Source organism: Urocampus carinirostris, chromosome 11 (genome assembly GCF_059441175.1).
Source record: "Urocampus carinirostris isolate Australia breed hairy pipefish chromosome 11, RoL_Ucar_1.0, whole genome shotgun sequence".
Taxonomy (NCBI): Eukaryota; Metazoa; Chordata; class Actinopteri; order Syngnathiformes; family Syngnathidae; genus Urocampus; species Urocampus carinirostris.
In genome coordinates this window covers 14,673,257-14,694,464 of record NC_142359.1, presented here as the reverse complement: position 1 = coordinate 14,694,464, position 21,208 = coordinate 14,673,257, and the positions used below count along the sequence as shown (strand labels likewise).

The 21,208-nt window shown below is 39.8% G+C and overlaps 1 protein-coding gene across 1 annotated transcript; it reads left to right on the top strand.

Annotated features, from left to right (window-relative positions):
- Positions 1–1,916: 1,916 nt before the first annotated feature.
- Positions 1,917–19,967, top strand: mta2 (metastasis associated 1 family, member 2). Its single transcript, XM_088347200.1, has 18 exons — positions 1,917–2,286; positions 7,173–7,240; positions 7,819–7,912; positions 10,758–10,875; positions 11,006–11,069; positions 11,276–11,393; positions 11,456–11,558; positions 12,200–12,299; positions 12,378–12,566; positions 13,138–13,212; positions 13,303–13,361; positions 13,440–13,540; positions 14,643–14,782; positions 14,867–15,095; positions 15,162–15,251; positions 16,058–16,176; positions 16,246–16,388; positions 18,869–19,967. The coding sequence occupies exons 1-18, from the start codon at positions 2,259–2,261 to the stop codon at positions 19,020–19,022; spliced, it is 1,992 nt and encodes a 663-aa protein (XP_088203326.1). The 5' UTR covers positions 1,917–2,258; the 3' UTR covers positions 19,023–19,967.
- The last annotated feature ends 1,241 nt before the right edge of the window (positions 19,968–21,208 follow it).

Genomic DNA, 21,208 nt, shown 5'->3' with positions numbered 1-21,208 from the left:
TAGGGTAAAAGAAATCAAAAAAATTGAGAAAAAGAAAAGAAAGACAAATGTGATTTAAAGAGAAAAAAAGACAAAAACGAAAAAAAATAATCTCAGTTTTTCTTTTGAATGATTTTCTTTTTCTCTTTTTTATTATTGTCATTTTTCTTTTCCTTTTTTCTTGAGTGTTACTTTTTGTTTCTATTTTTGTTTTTGTCATTTTTTAATATATTATTTCTAATTTATTTTTATTTTCTTGTTCCTTTTTTCAAAAGTATTAAGGTGCGTTTTGGTCACTTTAAGTCTCCGTATACTGTCTTCTTGTTCTTTTAGCACTCATTTTCAGTTGCACGACAGACTACAGCAACATTTCGTGGGAAATAATAAACACTGTCCCTTTAACTTTTATATCAAAACAGGTGCCTCAGACTATCATCCTGGGGGCTGCAATTGGTGCTGTATGAAAACATGCAGTGTACAATAAGACAATAAAATCCCCTCTTTTATCCCCACCCAACAAACACAAACACATAATACAGACACACACAATGGTCCAAATATAATAAAAAAGAATAAACAGTAATATAAGTAAAGTGTGATTATGACAAGGCACAGACTAACCATGTGAGGAAAGGGACCTGAGGGAGGGTTATCCCTACTGATAGGAATGGCAGCAGATGGCCTAAGGATTTCAGCTAATGAACCCTGCCAGTGTGGGCCTCCTAAATGAGGAAACACTAAAATATAAAAATAAAAACAAAAACAACTGCGGAGCAAAACATAAAAATGTGAAGTCAAAGTTAAGTATAATACAGTAAAAGATTAGAGGTAAAACAAATAAAAAGGTAAATAAAAATGATCAGACCTGATGTAAGCGTAAATCAGGGTCCTCCAACCCTTTTCAAACCGAGAGCTACTTTTTGGGACTAATTATCGCAAAAAGCACCCAATTTGATATGCTTTTCTAAAATAACAACTAATCGTGTTATTACTATGTTACTACTATGTTGTTACTGTGTTATTCCCAGGGTAGGTAGGTAGGTAGGTAGGTAGGTAGGTAGGTAGGTAGGTAGGTAGGTAGGTAGGTAGATAGATAGATAGATAGATAGATAGATAGATAGATAGATAGATAGATAGACTGAAGAGATCTTTTCTTCCTCATGCCATGAGGCTCTTTAACTCCACCCGGCAGAGTAAAGGCCCACATTAAACCACACCACCTACATTGGATATTACCGAATCTTACTGCAATATGTATTCTGTGTAGCACTATTTAGTTACTTTATATAACACGCTACAGTGGGCATTTGCACGTCACACTGGGTATTTGTATATTGTATTCTTTTGGCTTTATTATTGTACTGTTCTCAGCTCAGGGATGCTGCTGGAAATGTGAATTTCCCTTCAGGGATGAATAAAGTATCTATCTATCTATCATCTATCTAAAAGACACAGAGAGAGAAAGAGACAAAGAGCAACAAAGGAAGAGAAAAAGAGAGACACAGAGAGTGAAAGAGACAGAGTGGGAGAAAAGGGGTGAGAGAGACAGAGAGAGAGATATTGAGAGAGAGAGAGAGAGAGAGAGAGAGAGAGGGGGGGTAATAAATAAATACAAGTACAGTGTCTTTGTGAGAGGCACCTGGCTTTGCCAACATCAAGTTGACATATTTCAACCTGCAGCTTGTTTTTCTCTTGCGCTTCTCTGAGTGTTGTCTCGCGGGCCGGATTCAATCCCTTAGCGGGCTTGATCTGGCCCGCGGGCCGCCCGTTTGACACCTGTGATAAAGAGTATGAACATTTCGCCTCAATATCTTTGGTGAACATTTTTGCAATATAGTTGTTAACGCCAAATCTTAATAGACTCCTGGTGTCGTCACAGCCCGGTCGAGGTGACGTTTCCGGAAGCGACCGAGCGTTTCCGAAGATGACGAGTGGCGCGTGTAACCGAGCGGAGGTGAAGAAGACGAAGAAGAGAAGGATGAAGTAGAGGATGGAGGTTGAGTGGAGGAAGCGACGTGTGAATTAACCCAGCCAGCGAGTTAGGAGGAGGAGGAGGGGGAGGAGGTGAAGATTGTCGCCAGGGAGCAAATTGCAAATCAATGTTTTAGGGGGACTTTTTCCCCGACGGAAACTTTGAACTCTTTTTTTCTTAAACCGCCGCTTGTTGTGCCCCGAAGCCGGCCGGCTTTGTCTCCCGGACCCGGGCGTCTACAAATGGACTAAAAACAGAAGCACCGCCGTCGACCTCTTCTCATTAGCTCGGGTGTCATTTCTAAAGAATGGCGGCCAATATGTATCGAGTGGGAGGTGAGTAGACTTTATTTTGACGTTTATTTCCCCCCACAAACTCCCCCGCTCCACCTCCTCCCGTCAAGCGTGGTTGTTCCTGTGGGCTGCACGTTAGCTAGCGCTAGCTAGCCGCTAATCCGGGCTAGCTGATGCTAAGCTAACAGTGCGCGCGTCTACTTTGCATTTCGGTTAACTGTTGAAATTTTATCGCCCAGCACGAGATCAAAGCACGCTTTTGTGAGAACGATTTATACCGGAAGTGAACATTTTACGGATAAAAGGTTAACTTTCACATTTGGTTGGTTTTTCGCCAATAAAGTTGTTGAGAAGCTCGTAAACCTGTTCCCTCAGTTTGTAACATTGAATTTGGCGTCGTTAAACAACAGCGAGTCTCTTTTCTTCAAAGCAATATCGGAACTGATGGAATATATTTATAGATTACACACGAAGCTTGTTAGCATTAACTTTGCTTTGAGAGTGCCTGCAAGGTAAAAGATCTGAGTGTTAGTTTTTGACAGTTTGGTTTTAGTGGCTACCGCTTCAATATCCGTATTAAACAGTGTCGGGGGCGTTACTGGAAGTAAAACTAGTTACAGTTACTAGTTACTTCATTCAAAAGGAATTACATTTAACCTCCACATTACTGACACACAAAACACTAAATGTAACGACCTAGTTACTTGCATCGAAACCTAGTTCCTAAAACTGATTAAAAAAAGATTTTATCATGTGGCTATCTATCTACCTTGGTCATATCCCTCAAAAAGGGTAACCAACAGCAAGATAAAACATACAATAACAAAGAAAATAAAAGGGAAAAGTAGCAAAAAACACACACAAACATTTTTGGACGATGGCCAACCCAATTGCCCAAACACCCAAACAAGTTAGGCACTTCCGCACCTAAGTTGGTCACGCTTTCGTCCCTCCAGATGAAACGGGACACAAAAAAGCGGCCGCGTCACTCCGGTCAGGGTGACACAACACACTCTTTTGTTCAACAGATGGGCCCGACAGCTTTCACTGGTTTACCCCTGCTGCATCATACAGGTGCCCTGCCCATCCCTTAGAACGCGCCCAAACATCCCACTATCCTTTTACAACACCTCTCCACTCATTTCTATCACCAACAATAGCTCTAGCTTTCACTAGATTTAGACCTTTCCTGCAGTGCACTCATAACACCATCCCTACTAAGAGACAGCAAGATATGATAAAATAAACAAAAGAAAACGTGTGAAATTGGTGTAGAGTTCATAATTTTGGGGTTCAGCACTCTTCAAAGCTTCCTGCGGATCCTTGTAAAGTCTTAAAAAACATTACATTCATGACTCTTAATTGGCATTGAAATGTCTTGCATCCAATTTTCAAAAGTCCTAAGAATGTGAACACATAGGATTTATATTTGTTTGAACTATAAAGATTGATTAAAAGTCATTTTTTCAGGATTAAATTAAATGAAATCAATGTATCATAAGAATTCTACAGAATTGGTCATAATTTATTATCTGCCAGTTTTGACTGAAGATGCATGATTCACTGTAAACATCCCTTTTATTGTTTTACATGTCTAAAACTTTGGAGAGTGCTATATTTTTCAGATGGAAAGATATCAACCGGACAAAAAAAAATTTGCCTCTAAAAATTGCCTCTAATTCATGTGGTGAATTTTGTTTCAATTGTTTTTTTTTTTTTGTCGACTTTTGTCTTAATTTGATTTGAAAACGCATTAAATAAGTCTCAAAAAGCCTTGAGTTTAACTTGCTTTCAGCTTTAGGAGCCCTGGCTTGCAGACTAACATAGCCGAGACACGCCATATACATTTTGTCTTTAAACCACTTAAAGGTTTCCTTCTCCGTTCCTGGGTAATGTCCAAGACGTTTTATTTTTGTCCTTTTAGGCATGCAAAATTAATTGTACAAATAAAAAGACAAAAATTCAGCACTCTTTACCATAAATACTGTTTGCCCCATCAATTTAATTTTTCCTGTATGAGCCACATGAGAAGTCACTTTGAACAATATAAATAAAAGCTAGGTCCTAGTTCTCATCAGAGACACTAAAGAGTGTTTTCCCTCGTCGTGCTTTTTTGCGTTCATTTATATCTTTCAGGAAGCCTTTGTTTTTCTCTATTCTCTTACATTCTATTCTTCCAATGTGAGTAAAAATAGTGTGATAATAATCTGTAACTCTAGTAGTTTCAGCGCTCTCACACCCGTGACCCAGGTTTTAGATCTGTTGCAAACAATGTTTTGCGACTATGGTCGGTGGCATTTTTTGACCGAGAAATAATTGCACTAATATATACCTTATAACACACAACATTTATACACTAATAATTACGATAGCTCTTATTGTAGCTTTAATTTCATGCACCTTATAGTCCAGTGTGCTTTATACACGAAAAATATATAACAAAATACTACTATGGGTTACGCCTTATAGTGAGGAAAAGACAGTAATTTTCAGAATGTCAAACTGAGACTATGCATGTAGCCAACCCAACTTTTAGTTATGTAATCGATTTTAAAGTATATCTTGTAAGCATAAATTATTGTTTATCTGTACGTTTAATGGAGGGGTCGGTAAACCAAAATGTTGTAAGAGCCATATTAGACAAGAAAACACATTTGCCTGGACCCTCAAATAATTGAAAGCCTTATATAAGCCTTAGAATGAATGCAACACATGCTGTGCGTATCTAAATGAGCCTACTTTCAAAAAAAGTTTATAAGGCAGCACATTCTGTGGAGGATGATGCGCCACAAGATTATTGTAAGACGCCTTCTCAAGTTTAAAATAATAATATTAATTACAGTTTGTTTCATTTATCTGATAAAATTCAAAAATGTGATAAAAGGAATCTAATGTTTGTTGTCTTTTTCATTTTGAGGATTCAACAAAACAAAATGGAACGAACATGCATAACGTGTGCCTTATTTGGGCAACAAAATGTAGAATGTATTTAAAATAAAAAGCAGCAACCTCTTGATAAGGTCAAGAACATAAAATCACATTAATGCAGTTTGAAGTTTGATTTCAGTGCAAATGTCAAACAAGTCAGTGAATGGGTAAAACAGAGCAGCAGCATTTGTGCTCTCTCTCCTTTGACACTCATTGGGTCTGAGCAACAAAACGTGAATAATATCCCCAATTTTCATTCAAAATATATATAGAGACCACTTGCTACAGCACTCTTCAGTTATTGCTGGTTCAGTCCTTTGCAGATTTTTAAATGAATTGACTTTGTCGTTGTCATGAAAATAATTGTATCGTGCATTGTATTCACAGTTGACAGTTTGGGGAGGGCGCCCTGTGTTGGGTGGGTTTGACTTCCATGTGTGACTGCGTGTGTGGCCCTTATACGGTTGTGTATGCTGTCTGACAAACAGCCGGGGTGAGCATGCGCGGTCTACGTCTCCAAATCAAAACAAATTGCGCGACTACAGCTAGCTTTTAGTGGCTCTTTACATTGAAAATAAATTCGTCAATTAATTTGAACTCTAAGGAAAGTCATAAAAACGCAAAGTAATGATGATCAACATCGGGTGCTTTGTGGATTATTATCGGGTTCCAGAAGCAACTCGGGACGGCGTCTAGGAGAAGGCAAGAGCGGTGCTTTTGGTCTGGCCTACTGCTAACGACAAGGCTAATAACTCTCCAAAGCCAATGCTGCTGACCTTGTATCTTGCAAACGGCTGGTTCCTTAGCTGTAAAATGGATGACATGGAGCCACAACATTTTTAATATTAAGATCTTGGGTTTTGTCAACCTAATTCAGGGTGCACTGATATTATTTTACCAAAACTGACCTCAAATGGCCTGAGAAGAAGTAATGCAGCTGAATTGTAAATTGACAAATATAAAAAAATCACATCAAGCCCCAAAACATATATACATGTGTGTGTGTGTGTGTATATATATATATATATATATATATATATATATATATATATATATTAGTACGGTGGAGCAGTGGTTAGTGCGTGTGCGGCACAGTTCTGAGGTCATGAGATCAAACCTTCCTGTGTGGAGTTTGCATGTTCTCCCCGTGCTTGCGTGGGTTTCCTCCGGGCACTCAGGTTTCCTCTCACATTCCAAAAACATGCATGTCAGGTGAATTGGCCGGTCCAAATTGTCCCACGGTGCGAATGAGCGAGTGAGTAGTCTGTCCCTGTGTGCCCTGCGACTGGCTGGCAGCCAGTTCAGGGTGTCCCCTTGCCCACTGCCCGAGGATGGCTCGGATGGGCTCCGGCACCCCTGCGACCCTACTGAGTATAAGCGGTGCAGATAATTGATATATATATATATATATATATATATATATATATATATTCAGTTGATAATGAGATAACGATCTACTGTACATAAAGATTGTTTCAAGTGTAACAAATCTATACATGCTTACAGTGCAATAGACAGTCACTCAAAAAGCCAAGTATTGTAGTTTTTCTCTTAGGTGTCAAGGTAAAAAAAAACACTTAATTGAAGAATACATGAAGAAATTTTACGAATGTTTAATTGTTTCTGCTTTTACAACTCGAAGTGTCTGTTGGTATTCCAATTTTCCTCTAGCAGATATGACAACCTTGTGCAAATTTGCGAGTGTGCCTTCTAGGCATTTATGAAGAGAGTGGGTTAGCGGGTGGGGGTGTACATTATTATCCTACCGCTTCAGACATGGAGAAAACAAGGCACACTTCATAAGAACTCTTCTTGCTGTTAGGCAGAACGATATGGCAATGTCTCAAAAGCATCCCACACCTCCAACTCGTTTGTGGCGCTATTTAATTTTGTGTGCATTTGCATGGACCGTGTGGATGCTTGCCAACTTGCCATGGAAACGACGGGATGCAATTCCTGGCTCATCAATGAAATCTCCCGTTTGCTTTTTCTTTTTGCAGATTATGTGTACTTCGAGAACTCGTCCAGCAACCCGTACCTGATCCGCAGGATAGAAGAACTTAACAAGGTGCCCCCCACCCCTATTTCCACCCACCTTGTTTGACCTTGGAACAATGAGTACCATCTCTTGTGTCGTAGTGACCCAACACTGGCACAGAATCTTCCTTATGTAACACCTCTGCCACAGCAGCAGATTTTTAGCCAGTCAAAGATGAAGGCGCATTCTTTATGTAATACCCTTAGATTGGTGTGTCCAATGAAAGCTTTTTACAGAATTAGGCCACCATCTATTTCACGTCACCAAACAAGCACAAAGCATTCAGTAAAGTAAATAGGAGGTAATGTTTCCGTGGGAAAATAAAGCAAAATAAAAGCAAACACCTATACAATTAACTGTGTTTATGTATAATAACATTGTCTATTAATATAGCGGTGCGTATTATTCCTGCAAAGGTGGGCAAAACACTTTAAAACCTTATTGTGTTAAATGTGATTTTAATTTCATTCTATTCTAATCTTTTTATGTTGCTGAAAGAACCATAGATATTCAATCAATATATTACATCTTTCTTATTAGCCAAGGCTAAAAAGTATATTTTCTTGTCTAATGTAAGCTAAAAATCAACGTTCGTTTTTTTTGTCCAGACTGCCAATGGCAATGTAGAAGCCAAAGTGGTGTGTCTCTTCAGGAGACGAGACATCTCGGGCAACCTCAACACTTTAGCTGACAGCAATGCAAGTAAGTACTACCCATCACTATTACTGTGTGTCAGGGTCTGAGATCCTTTAAAATCCAGGGTTTTTGGGGCACCACTTCCTGTGGGGTCTTGGGCATGTAAACCCTGGCTGTGCCCATACCTCGTTTTTCTGGGTAGAGGTTTGCTCTCTCACATGAAACAGATAGTGCTGATTTCCATGGTTTACCAGTATCAGGAGAAGCTGCCCTGTCTGTCTCAGATACAGCACCTTCATCATCTGGTTGCAGTTATTTCGGGTGTAAAGCGTCGTCATGCTCATGAGAGATGAGCCTGACCTCGGCATTGGCGAGCAGAGGCGTGTGACAATCCTGATACTAAATCGTAAATCATTGGGAAAAACTATTTTCTTCCAAAATTTGGAGTATCACATTGTACAATATGCATTACATCACTTGTGGCTTTCATATTTTTGTTGAAAAAATAAGTAACCTTTGCTTTTGTTACTTAAATATAAAAGGCCTTAAAGGCTCTTTGTAAGGTAACGGACCATGCATTTAGTATAGTTTTGTGTCTATATTCATTTAACTAATCCCTAAATATACTTCTACCCTTTGAAATGATCATGGCAATGTTTAAAAAAAATATTTCTGACCCTGAGAGTTGGTAAATATTGATTTGATAAAATAATTCAAAGCTTTCTGAATACACATCTATTAGTTTTCTGAAAAAAACATGGTGACAATTATTCCTCAAAATTGGGATTATACAACTGCGATGTTGGGTTGCAATATCCACTTCCACTTGGATACCACAGAACACCCCGATCTTTAAAAAAAAAATGGCTTTCGGATCAATTGAAATCAGTTGTAGTAATCTGGGGCAAACAACGGCTGAGTGGTTAGCGCGTCCGCGGCACACTTCTGAGGTCATGGGATTACATCTAGCTACCAGACTTCCTGTGCGCAGTTTGCATGTTCTCCCCGTGCTTGTGTGGGTTTTCTCTCGGCACCCAAGTTTCCTCCCACTTTACAAAATCATGCATGTCAGGTTAATTTGCCGGTCCAAATTGTCCCTAGGTGTGAATGAGCGAGCGAGTTGTCTGTCCCTGTGTGCCCTGTGATTGGCTGGCAACCAGTTCAGGGTGTCCCCTGCCCACTGCCCAAAGATAGCTGGGATGGGCTTCAGCACCCCCACGGCCATGCTGAGGATAAGCGGTGCAGATAATGGATGGATGTAATAATCTGATTAGACCAGTACACTTCAAACTCGAGTAAAAAAAAAAGATTATTCCCTTGAGTTTTCCAAAGGAGAGCCGTTGTCTTCCATTTGTCTGATGTGCGACGGAAGGACCCGGGCTTTGTGTCGTTTATGACATGCATCTCCCTGGAGTCTGATCAAAAATCGCTCATTAGGAAGAGACCCACTCCCTCCTCCCTGGATAAACCCCCTCAGACAAAGACGTGCCCACCTTAAAAATAGAGACGCTTCAGTTGTCACATTGTACTCTATGCCAGTTGCTTGAGGACACTGCCCACAAGATCCTAACAAAAATTCCAAAATTGGACTCTTTTTGCCATCCATTGTGCGAGGAAGGGGTTCCCACAGCAAATAACTATTTATACTATTGCTTTTTGTGTGCTTGGAACCTAAGGTTATTCTGTATTGTGGTGGTGTTTTTTTTTTTTTTTTCAAAGATGGAGTGTGTCGCTCAGCATGTGTGCGTGATCGAGTTGGGATACACTTTGGGGGGGAAGGGGGATGGGCACCTCAGGTTTGGTACACAGGGTTTCCTACATTGTCTGGCAGGGACTAGCCGGACAGGGGGGGTGATGGGGGGGGGGGGGGGTGATGGGGGGGGTGAGAGGTTACAGAAAAGGGGTGTAGCCCAAGGTTGCATCCCTCCCCCAAAGTGCGCCCCGCTCACACTTACATGCCCCTTACTGACAGGGTTTCCTGTGGCAGAGTGCAGGGGCGGAGTCCTTCCAGAGATGGAGAGATAATGGTGCTGCCCCTTCGCCTTCGCTACAAATTGCTTGGCTGCCGGAAAATTAGGAATGCACAATTATGTCACCCGATAAAGACAAGAAGTAATCGTACTTATTCCTAAGTCATTGATTGTAGCCATCTCTGGAAATGGCAAAAGTCGTAAAAGTACAGGCACTTAATTAAAAGTACGTTTGTGTACATAAGGGGGACTCGTAAGAGTTGATTTAATGGTTGTTCCAAATTCTTAAACATGCAAAATCTATATATATATATATATATATATGTTTTGTTGGTATCTTCAAATTATTTTCTGAGATGCATTTTGAAGACCTCTTGCCTTGTCTGTTATCCTGAGCTGTGACGTCATCAAATCTAAATGTAAATGGTCTGCATTTATATAGCGCTTTTCAAGTCAATGAAGACCTCCCAAAGCGCTTTACAATGTGCTTCACACTTACCCATTCACACACCAAAAGCAGCGCCAGCCATGCAAGGCAACTACCTGCTTATCGGGGGCATTAGGGATTCAGTGTCTTGCCCAAGGACACTTCGACATGTAACATGGAATCGAACCTGCGACCTTTTGATCCCAGGACGAGCACTTTATCTCCTGAGCTACTGCCGCGATCACTGGATTTCAGGAGCACACGTCAATGCGGGTAATTGCGTGCGTCCACAGTTGCCACCATCACCCTCGCACCATCTGCCTTCTCGCAGGGCCTAAAATAGCTGTAAAAATTCCTTTTTGAACACAACTCCCGCAAAAACAAGGGATTTCTGCACCATTGTAGAGTTTCTGCCCTTTGCGGTTGTTTAAAAGGAGAACAGGATTTTAGTTTTGTCAGTTGCATGTTTAAGTTTATCGCTCCCTTACATATGTCATATTTTCGCGATTTGCAGGAGAATTTGAGGAGGAATCCAAGCAGCCTGCACTGGCGGAACCACAGAAGCACCAACTCAAACACAGAGAACTCTTCCTCTCACGACAATTTGAATCGCTGCCCGCCACGCACATCAGGTATCAGAAGCTGCTGCAGCCGCAAGCAAACCATGTTTCCAGTGAAACCTCCCTTGACCCACTGCCAATAGCCCAAGTTGTACAATCGTTTCCATGTGTTCAGTACTAGCACTAATCACTGTTTCCTCAGGGGGAAATGTAATGTCACCCTCCTCAATGAAACTGATGTCTTGGCTGGATACTTGGAGAAAGAGGTCAGTTTCACTTTTTTATTTCTTACTTTGAATTTCTGTTTTTGCTGAGACATATTTTTCTGCTGCCGTTATTCGGAAAATATGCTTAATTATTTCAACAATATAGCAACTTTTGTTGTTATTTTAATAGATTCAATTGTGTTAACCCATAGATAGAATAAGAAAAAAGATATACAGTACGATTCCTCTTATATTATTCCCGCCAGGATTGTTTCTTTTACTCGTTGGTGTTTGACCCGGTCCAAAAGACCCTGTTGGCTGACCAGGGAGAAATCCGGGTTGGCTCCAAGTTCCAGGCAGATGTCCCAGACAAGCTCATTGAGGGTGTGTCCAAATTAAATCCGTCCTCCGTGTCCTTGACTGACACCAGTTTCTCTTTGTGTCAGGTGAGGAAGACGATCGGATACAAGAAAAGTTGGAAACCAAAGTATGGGATCCTGACAACCAACTCAAGGACCCTCAGATTGATCAGTTTCTTGTAGTCGCAAGGTATAAAAAATAAAACACACTTGTCCTTGTTCCCAAGAGCACATGCAGGTTTACTTTTGCCCAAATAGTTTTGTTTGTTTGTTTATTTATTTACCTACTTTCTTTACTTAGATCAAGATTCAAACATGCCGTATTTTCCGGACTATTGAAAAACCCAAATTGGCCAGAAATTTTAAACACTGCGATTCTGTTGTACTGCAGACCGGTTTAATGTCTGACAATATTTTTACAGCCCGACCCAATATTAACATCAACAATTTGGTTCTGTGACTAAAAATGTTGTGTTGAAACCTAATGCCTTTTCATGTGTCGTTTATATATCCCTATTGGGGTAGTGGATAGGATCAGGCCGAATCTTCTGCAATCTGTTTGATTCTTGTTACATTTAATGTTATGCAATTGTGATCACATAAATATTCCGACTGATCGAATATGGTACTTTTGATTAATTTCACGCGCCTTATAGTCCAGTGCGCCTTATTCACATATATATCTATGAATCCCAAAGACTTTATTTGGGTGAGAGGTGTAACGGGGGGTGTTATTGTGTGCTTTATACTCTCATAGTGCAGGAAAATATGGTGAAAATATTTTGCCAATTTTTCCCACCTTATTCAAACTGTACAAATCACTTCCTCCAGAGCGGTGGGGACTTTTGCTCGAGCTTTGGACTGCAGCAGCTCCATCCGCCAGCCGAGTCTTCATATGAGTGCAGCAGCAGCTTCCCGAGACATCACGCTGGTGAGATTTCCGCCCTTGTTTCTGAAACATGAAATAAGGCCCTTCTGCCCCACTCTTGCTAATGCTGTGTGTGTGCAGTTTCACGCCATGGACACACTGCAAAAGAACGATTACGACCTGGCCAAAGCCATGTCCACCCTGGTGCCCCAGGGTGGTCCTGTGCTCTGTCGCGATGAAATGGAGGAATGGAGTGCATCGGAGGCCATGTTGTTTGAAGAAGCGTTGGAGAAATACGGCAAAGACTTTAATGACATTCGCCAAGACTTTGTAAGTCAAATGGCAAAGGAAAGAAGCAATCAATTCCCTTAATTTTGCGATTGCAGTACAATGTATAATTATTAATGGCAATGTTATTTTTTCATGCAATCAATAGGGTAGTCTACTGAAATAACCAATATATTTATTTTTTTCAATATTTTGTTCTTTTATCATTTTATGTGGCCCGCAAGAAAATGCTTAGAGAAGAACAGGAGAAAAATGAGCTGCGTCGTGTCACACAATGATTTGCAATTTCAAACATGTCCACTAGATGTTGCCAAAGCCAGATGCCACTCTCAAAGCACCCTTTGTAGCTGTTTTTGCTTACTCCCAATAATCAACCAGAGAACATTGAGGAAACCAAATCCCAATGACATTTCACTAAAGATATAAGATTTTTTTTTTTTTGCCATTTACATGAGTAGTCCGGCCCCTGTGTGAACGTTTCTCTAACTACTTGGCCCCTGAGCTAAAATAAGTTTGATACACCTATCTTAATAGTTGTCTTATGATAACTTAAAAATAACTGGAATCTGAAATGCGGTTAATGTACTTGCATTTTTACTTGTTTTTATTGCAGCTCCCTTGGAAGTCCTTAGCCAGTGTGGTCCAGTTCTACTACATGTGGAAAACTACAGACCGCTACATTCAGCAGGTTATCATCCTTGCACAATTTTGACCTAACCATATAGCTATACCTGGTCCACAATGATTTTATTTTTGTGTTTGAAAAATCCTCTGTCAGAAACGATTAAAGGCAGCTGAAGCAGACAGCAAGCTGAAGCAAGTCTACATCCCCACCTAGTGAGTATCACAAGTCACTACTACATTACCCCTGCAGATATTTTCAGATGTATTTAACTTGTGCTGCGCTATAAACAGCACCAAACCCAACCCAAATCAAATCATGGTGCCGGGCAGCAAGCCTGGCATGAATGGGGCCGCGGGCTTCCAGAAAGGACTTAATTGCGAAAGTTGTCACAGTAAGTAGAGAAGGTTCAACTTTCCCTTTTTTAAAGAAAGAATATTGAAGTTAATAGTTTTAAATATCCTATCATCTTGTTTTCATGTTTTAATTATTTTAATTGTTTTTTTTTTATTAACTTGGTCATGTATTGCAGGATGACTGTAATAAAGTTAAAAGTTAAAATAATCATATATTTGAAGTTGGGGTGCGTTTGTTCTCTTGTCCTAGAATGAAGAATCTAGAATGAATATGTTCTCTATTAAGAATGTGTTACTAATGCCTGACTGACTTCAAAGAAGCTGTGTTATTTTTTTCCACAACACCTATCTTTTTTTTTTTTCTTTTTTTTTTTTTATGAACACTGTTCAGGACATGCAGCACATTTGAAAGCAAGAATGGGGGGGTGAGAGGAGGGGTGGAGATTTCATGCTCATCTCTGCGTTTTTGTTAGTGTAGCATGAAAATTTGGAGAGTCAAATAAAGGCCTGTATCAAAGTCCTAATGCCAACCCAACCCCCCCAAAATATGAAAAAAAAATAGTCTATTCAAGAAGGTCTAAGAAATTCACGTACTTTCACGTGCCACAAAAGGAGCTTGACAGAGGTTTTAATGAGAACTCAAGCCAGAAAATGGCGTCAGCGACTAGAATATTTTCACATTCCAGAGGGCACCTTCAACACATGCTGCTGGGATATCATGAAAGCCATTATGGTTAAATGAAATTTTAAAATGCGCAATAAAATCCAGTGCGCCTGATTGACTGGAAATAGGGTAAATGAAAACAAATGCATCATTACAACTAAGTGCTTTAACATTCAGGAACCATTTATGAATAAATGAATGAATTTTAGTTGATTTCCTAATATTTATGTTCCATTAATTCAGTTTTTTTTAATTGCAAATCTTGCTCTTACTGTAGTTTGATATTTCTATGCGTTATAGTCTGCGCCTTATATAGAAATCCCTTTCACAAAGGAATAATTTTGAAGGTGCGCCTTATAATCGGGCCCACCATAAGATACTTTGAAAGTGAAATTACTGAATGAATAAGAAATTAGGTCTCCTTGGTGACTTTTTTTTGCAAATTTCGAAATAATTACTGTGCATTCTTAACACAGCGGCCCAATCGCCTCAGTGGTATGCCTGGGGCCCCCCTAATATGCAATGCAGACTGTGCGCCACCTGCTGGATCTACTGGAAAAAGTACGGCGGACTAAAGACTCCCACACAACTCGAGGGCGCCACAAGGACTGGCTCCGTACGGCCCATCACTTGAATCTTTTTAAATTTCATTTTTTGGAGAACATTATTGAATCTTTGGCTAAACTTTGTCCTTTTAAAGGAATCGGGGCCCCGGGGCCACATGACCCGCCAGGAAGTCCAAGGCCTATCACCGTTCACCCGCAACGAGGGTCGCGCCAAACTTCTGGCCAAAAACCGCCAGACCTTCATCCTGCAGACAACCAAGCTAACCCGAGTTGCCCGGCGGGTCTGCCAGGATATCCTCCAGCCTCGGCGGGCGGCACGCCGACCGTATGCCTCCATTAATGCCAACGCCGTCAAGGCCGAGTGTATGTAAACGCACCAGTCCATCTCTTGTATTATTTCAGGCCCCCTTTTAAACCTGCTCTCTTCAGGTATTATCCGGTTGCCCAAAGCAACAAAAACTCCACTGAAGACGAAGCTGGTGCCCAGACCATCATTAGCCAACATTGTAAAGGACTTGGGTAAGACGATCTGACATACCTTACCTCATTGGTGATGCTTAGAGAAGCACAAGAGAAAAGTGAGGTCCAATGACCTGCAGTTTTAAGAATGTCCACTGAATGTTGGCCAAGCAAGGTGCCACTAGAAAAGCACCCTTTGTAGCTGTGTTTTCTAAGCATTGAGGAAAAAAATCCTGATGTTATTTGGCTTGATAAAGTTCATGGGGGGTACTGTTTAAAGCGATACAAAAATAGAAAATGAACAAAACTGGTGTCTTAGCAGAAGTCTTAAAAGGCCTTAGCTCCTTTTTATAATAGACATTAAATTTAACAGCCAAGTTCTTTTATCAATCTAAACATCATACCTGTCAACCTCAGCTAACTGCTCCCCTTTACACTAGTTGCAATTCCCCTTAAGCAATAATAAATCTCACAGACACAACACGGCAGCTATTTACTTGCCGCAGAACAGACAATGTAGAATTTAAACAAAGATCATTGGTGTAAGCAAGTTTATTTACCTAAGAAACACTTTCGGGTCAGGTTGGGCGCAGTTGATATACACTACAAAAGATGTTAGTGATGAAAAAAAAAAACATCGTTTTATTATCAATTCTTACAACCACGTATCATAATTAAACTGTTAGCCTCCAAGAAGACCACCAAACACCCAGCCAAGGCTCACTTTTTATGCCATTTATTTCCTAGTCCAGCTCCCATTAGAGTGTTTTTTTTTCTACACTGTGGCCCCCTAACTAAAATGAGTTTGACACTTCTGCCTAAAAGAGAAATTACATTTGTCAAAACATCTTGTGTGTTCTTCGCAGCCATCTCTGCTCCTCTCAAGCTAAGGGCATCCAGAGGACCCCCGACACCCATCAACAGAAACCAGTCCAGCCTTCCTCGGGCGGGCCAGGGCCTGCTGGGGAAGAGGGGTTTTGACAGCGTGAGTGTCCTGGCGCGGCCGCAGCCGACGCTCCCAAAATTCAACTAAACGACGCTTTGCTTTGGACAGGGCATGGGAATGCCCTACCCGGCCAACGGGCGGTCGTACACTTCGGGAATGAGGACCACCTCGCAGTCTGTCATAAAGCGTCAGAAGGTCAGCCAAGGAGAAGCCCCCAACCCTGTTGTGTTCGTGGCCACCAAGGACACCAGGTACTGTTGATCTTGATAAAATTTTCTGCCCTTCATTTTTTCACAAGTTCATCAGAGAAAGTTTAAAGCAGGGGTCAGCAAACTACAGACAGACAATGGATTTAATCTGGCCCGCAAAACGATGCTGAGGAAGTTCAAGGCAAAAAAAAGCAAACAATGACCTGCAGTTTTGGATGTCACCTAAGAAGTACCACTCCAAACCACCCACTATAGCTGTACAGTAATCCCTTGCTGTATCGCGGTTTACTTATGATCTGCTACTTGGCAGGTTTTCATGCCGCCCCACCCCTTTGCTGCCTGTGACTGCCTGGTTGCAATGACGTTGAGGTCTGACGGGGTCCCACAGATCCTTGAAAAGTCTTAAAAGGCATTTAATTCATTATTCTAAAAATATGGCCTTATTTGGCATTAAAATGTCTTAAATCCATTTTTTGAAAGTCTTAAATAAGATGGATATTTGTTTCAACTAAAAGATTTGGTCAATTTATATATTGTCTTTTTGAATATTTCCCCTATTCACTCTTGTGGCAACATCATGTCATCACAATAATGGAACCATCAAAACAGTGATGTGGTTTCAGTCGGGCCTTTCTGAGCATATGCAAGTCTTGGGTCTACCCACAATACACAGCTACTTTGGACAAAAATGTTTACTTTGGACCATGACTGGAAAGTGTCAATTTAATGAGAAGTTGGCTGTCTGACGAATGTTTTTTGTCATGGGTGAAAGCTGTGTCAGGTAATGTGTAAGAGGCACGATGTTTTGTGAGCAAGAAATATATATATTTATATATATATATATATATATTATATATATATATATATATATATATATTTATTTTTTTTTTTTTTTTTTTTTTTTTTTTTTTTTTAAATTGTGTTTTTTTTCTGTTTTTATATTTTTTGTTGACTTGGTCTTGAATTTGTTTTCAAAAGGCATTCAATAAAGTCTTGAATTTAACTTGCCTTAAGCTGTAGAAACACTGAGTTGTACTCATAGTGAAACAGCTTAAAGAACCTTCATCACGTATTCGCAAATCTTTTTCATTTTCAGGTTTCTCTAAGACATCATGCTGACTAAAGTATGAAAAAAGCAGAGGAATATGCTTTTTATTGCCAACAAAAATTGACTTTTGACCCGCTAGACTAGATCTGGAGCCGCATGCAACTCTTTGGCACTCCCTAGAAGTTTCCTGGTGCTTTTTCAAAAATGTTTGATAATGGGAAAATATATGGTTTCATTAGGAACACAAACTGAACACAGTTCCAATGAACATAGATAAAACACAGTATGTTTTTATTCTATAAGGATTTAATTTTTTTCAGCCCCGGAAATATTTTTTGTTTATTTCTTTTTTCAATATGGCTTTGTCAACATTTTGGGGTGCCGGCTCCAGGAAAGTAATTGCAGTTTTCAATTGCGCCCACATAATGGCAACAAAGTATCAAGTGAGGTTAAACCCGAGTGCCCTGAAATCAAGATGATTTTTAAAATTATAGTTTGAAAGTACTGAAGTTATATGGGAAGAAAGTACTGTACTTTTATTTAATGCTGCAATAAAGCGGGTAGAAAACTTCAAAATTCTGCACAGCACCTTTAAGAAAAGCAACTTGAAAAATATACAATATGATCAAAACCCATAAATATCAAAAAACACGAAAAATAACATGTAAATCCCTTTAATGGATTTCAAATAGAACTCAGTGTAACATAGCAAAATAATCCAACAATAGCAAGCAGATAACATTCCCCCTCAAAAAATTAATTCTACCTCGTTTAAGGAGCGCACATACTTGCTCGTGTCACAAAAGGAGCTAGGCAGAGGCTGCAATGATGATTTAAGCCAGAAGATGGCAGCAGCTGGTAGACATTTGTCAAATTCCCGACAGCACCTGAAAAACGGAGACATTAATTTGCTATTCCTCTTAAAGTTTATCTGTAAATTGATATTTTTATTTGCATATTTTGTGTTTTTCAAAACCAATTGGATGATATGGTCCCTTCATAAACAAATACTTGTGCAGGGAAATCCGCATGTTATCTATTTTCCTCATTTGTTGCTGAGGTATTGGATTTAAGACTCTCTCTGAGCATATACGGGGCGGCAGTAGCTCAGGAGGTAGAGCGATCGTTTTAGGATTAAGGGATCCCAGTTCAAATCCCGGCTTGTCCGTGTTACATGCCGAAGTGTCCTTGGGTAAGACACTGAAACCCCAATACCCCCAATAAGCAGGTTGGCGCCTTACATGGCTGCACAGATCACGGCCGCTATTGGGAAATGTGAAGCACAATGTAAAGCGCTTTGGGAAGTCATTGACTTGAAAAGCGCTATATAAATGCAGATCATTTCATTTCATATACAAAACATGTAATACAGCAATCTGCCGACCCTACCCCAAACTGGCCCCTGCAACTCAAAAAGTTTGCAGTCCTCTGGCGTGAAGCATGATAAACACGTGATTGTTGTTTTTTATTGCAGGGCACTGAGAAAACATCTGACTCAATCAGAGATGCGGCGGGCCGCTCGGAAACCTCACCTTCCAGTTCGAGTTAAGCTGCCGCCAACACCTCGGCCCCTGGCCATGCCCCTGCTCCCCTCCAGTACCAGCGAACCCATCGTCCTTGAGGACTAAGCGTCAGGGAAGAGGGGCTTCTTTTACCAGTATATGGGTCTTTCGCCATCACGTTGGTCTTTTATTTGCCCCCCATTCCCCATTTCTCTTTAGTTCCTTTGTTGTCCCCCGCCAAGGATTTTCTTATAATAACAGCTCAGGCTTTGTATAATTTTATTTTGGGTCCTGATTTATTTGTTAACCCTGCCAGCTTTTAAAATACGGAATTTTAGTCTGAGATGTTTTTAGTCCTCCTACTAGAAGCATTTTTCGACAATAAAGCACATGTGCATTTTGGATGCATGTGCCCCAAATCTTTTACTGCAAACCCACACCTCGACATTTTTAATAACGTCACGAACACAGGCAATCACATAAAAACTTGCTTACCATTCAATAAGATCCCCAATCCAGCCAACAAGTACATAAACACTGTTTTGTGCGATGCAAGCACAAGCTTGTTTTGGGGTGAACAAGTGCTGCCACAATTATCGTTCGGGACTTTTATCTTTCATCAACTTTTGTTGTTTTGACACCCTCAAAAGCTTTTTAAGAAAACAAATTGACTAAACTGAATACTGGAGTTTCACAGCAGCACATTATGTTCCATTGGTTTGGTCCCAAAGTGTGTTTCATCTTTCTTTCAAAAAAGAAAAATTCAAAGTATTTGTAGCAAATACTAATCTGTTTAAAGAAGAGAAGATGATCACCGCGTTGTTGGAAATGTTTATTTCCCACAAATTGAAGTACATCACTGAGCTCCATGCGTGCAAATGCAGAGGATAGATACATTGCTCTACGAAACAAGTGGCGGGTTTGGGAATGACTTTTTATATGAATGGCAGGAGAAATATGTGACAAACTTTTTTCTCAAATGTTTTTTTTTTATATATTAGTCCAGTGTCTGTATCCTCTGTCTGATGAGAAAAAAAATAAACGTTTTTTTTTTTCTTAGTGACTGAGCAATTCCTGTCTTTTGATTCCTTTTTTTTCAACAGGCGTTCACATGGAAACCCTGAACATGGTTGCTGAATCCTTTCACAAATCCTTAAAGGGACAGTGTGTACTGTCTAGCGCCTCTTAGTGGTAAAAGAAAGAAAGATCTATATCAAAATACATGATACAAAATAAACACAAGACAAACGTGTGTTTTTAAAGGGTCTTTGTATTGTTAAGTGCCTGCTTGTGGTAAAAAAAATATTGATTTGAATAATAAAAGAAAATGCAAGAATTACATACACGTGCATTTTTTTATGTAGACATAGATCAAGAAATGTTTTTCATAAGATGGAGCTCACCTAGAGGGCGCTTTCATTGTCAGTTATTTGCAGCTATGGGTACTACCAAAACTTTTTAATTTGTTTTTTGAGTTTTTCCTTGCATTTTCCATCCTTCATTTCTCTTGTCTTTCTTTTTTTCCTTAATTTTTTTCTCGTTTTAATTTGTTTTTCCTTCTTTTTCTCGTTTGTTTTCGATCACTTTTTCTTTACTTTTTTCCTCTGATTTGTTTTCTGTTTTTTCTTGTTTCCATTTTTTAATTTCCCCCCCTTTTCATTTTTATTTTTCTTCTTATTTCTTGTTTTCTTTTACCTTTTTTCCTCCCCATAGGGCTTGGCAAACAAAAGAAAAATGGTGCCTTTTAGTCACCGAGTCTGGTTTGTATTTTAGCACTCATTTTCAGTCACAATAAAACAACATCTCGTGGTCACATATTACACATACCTTTGTATACATGTATTTAGAGAAATTAACATTTATTTGACGTAAGATGAGCCTCATCGAGAGGGACTAACAAATTGTCCACGATCTTGCTCCTATGTGTATGCTAAAACCTTACAAAAGGTTATTTGAAATAAAATGTAAGTTCAGGTATACATTTTCCCGTTTGGTCAGTTTGAGGCTCAGTCGTTTGTATTCTCCCTTTTGCTTTTTAGTATTCCTTTTCGGGTGCAATGCACTATACAGCAACATCTCGTGGTCAAATAATACACACTGTCCCTTTAACCTTTTTGCAGGTCTTTATTCGTAACAGGCGCTTCGTCAAGATCACGTGACATTCATCGTGATACTTCCAAATTGAGATAATTTTAATCGCCATTTAAGAATAAAAGTATGTTATCAATACTTATGTTATCAACAAGAATTTTTGGCTCACCTTTGCCACGTGACACTTTTGATAGCGTTTAACTACAAAAAAAACTACAACT

Coding starts and splice junctions, on each gene's coding strand:
- mta2 (XM_088347200.1), top strand. CDS start 2,259: ATGGCGGCCAATATGTATCGAGTGGGAG. Junction 10,876..11,005: donor CTGCCCGCCACGCACATCAG/GTATCAGAAGCT, acceptor CTGTTTCCTCAG/GGGGAAATGTAATGTCACCC. Junction 13,362..13,439: donor CAAGTCTACATCCCCACCTA/GTGAGTATCACA, acceptor CGCTATAAACAG/CACCAAACCCAACCCAAATC.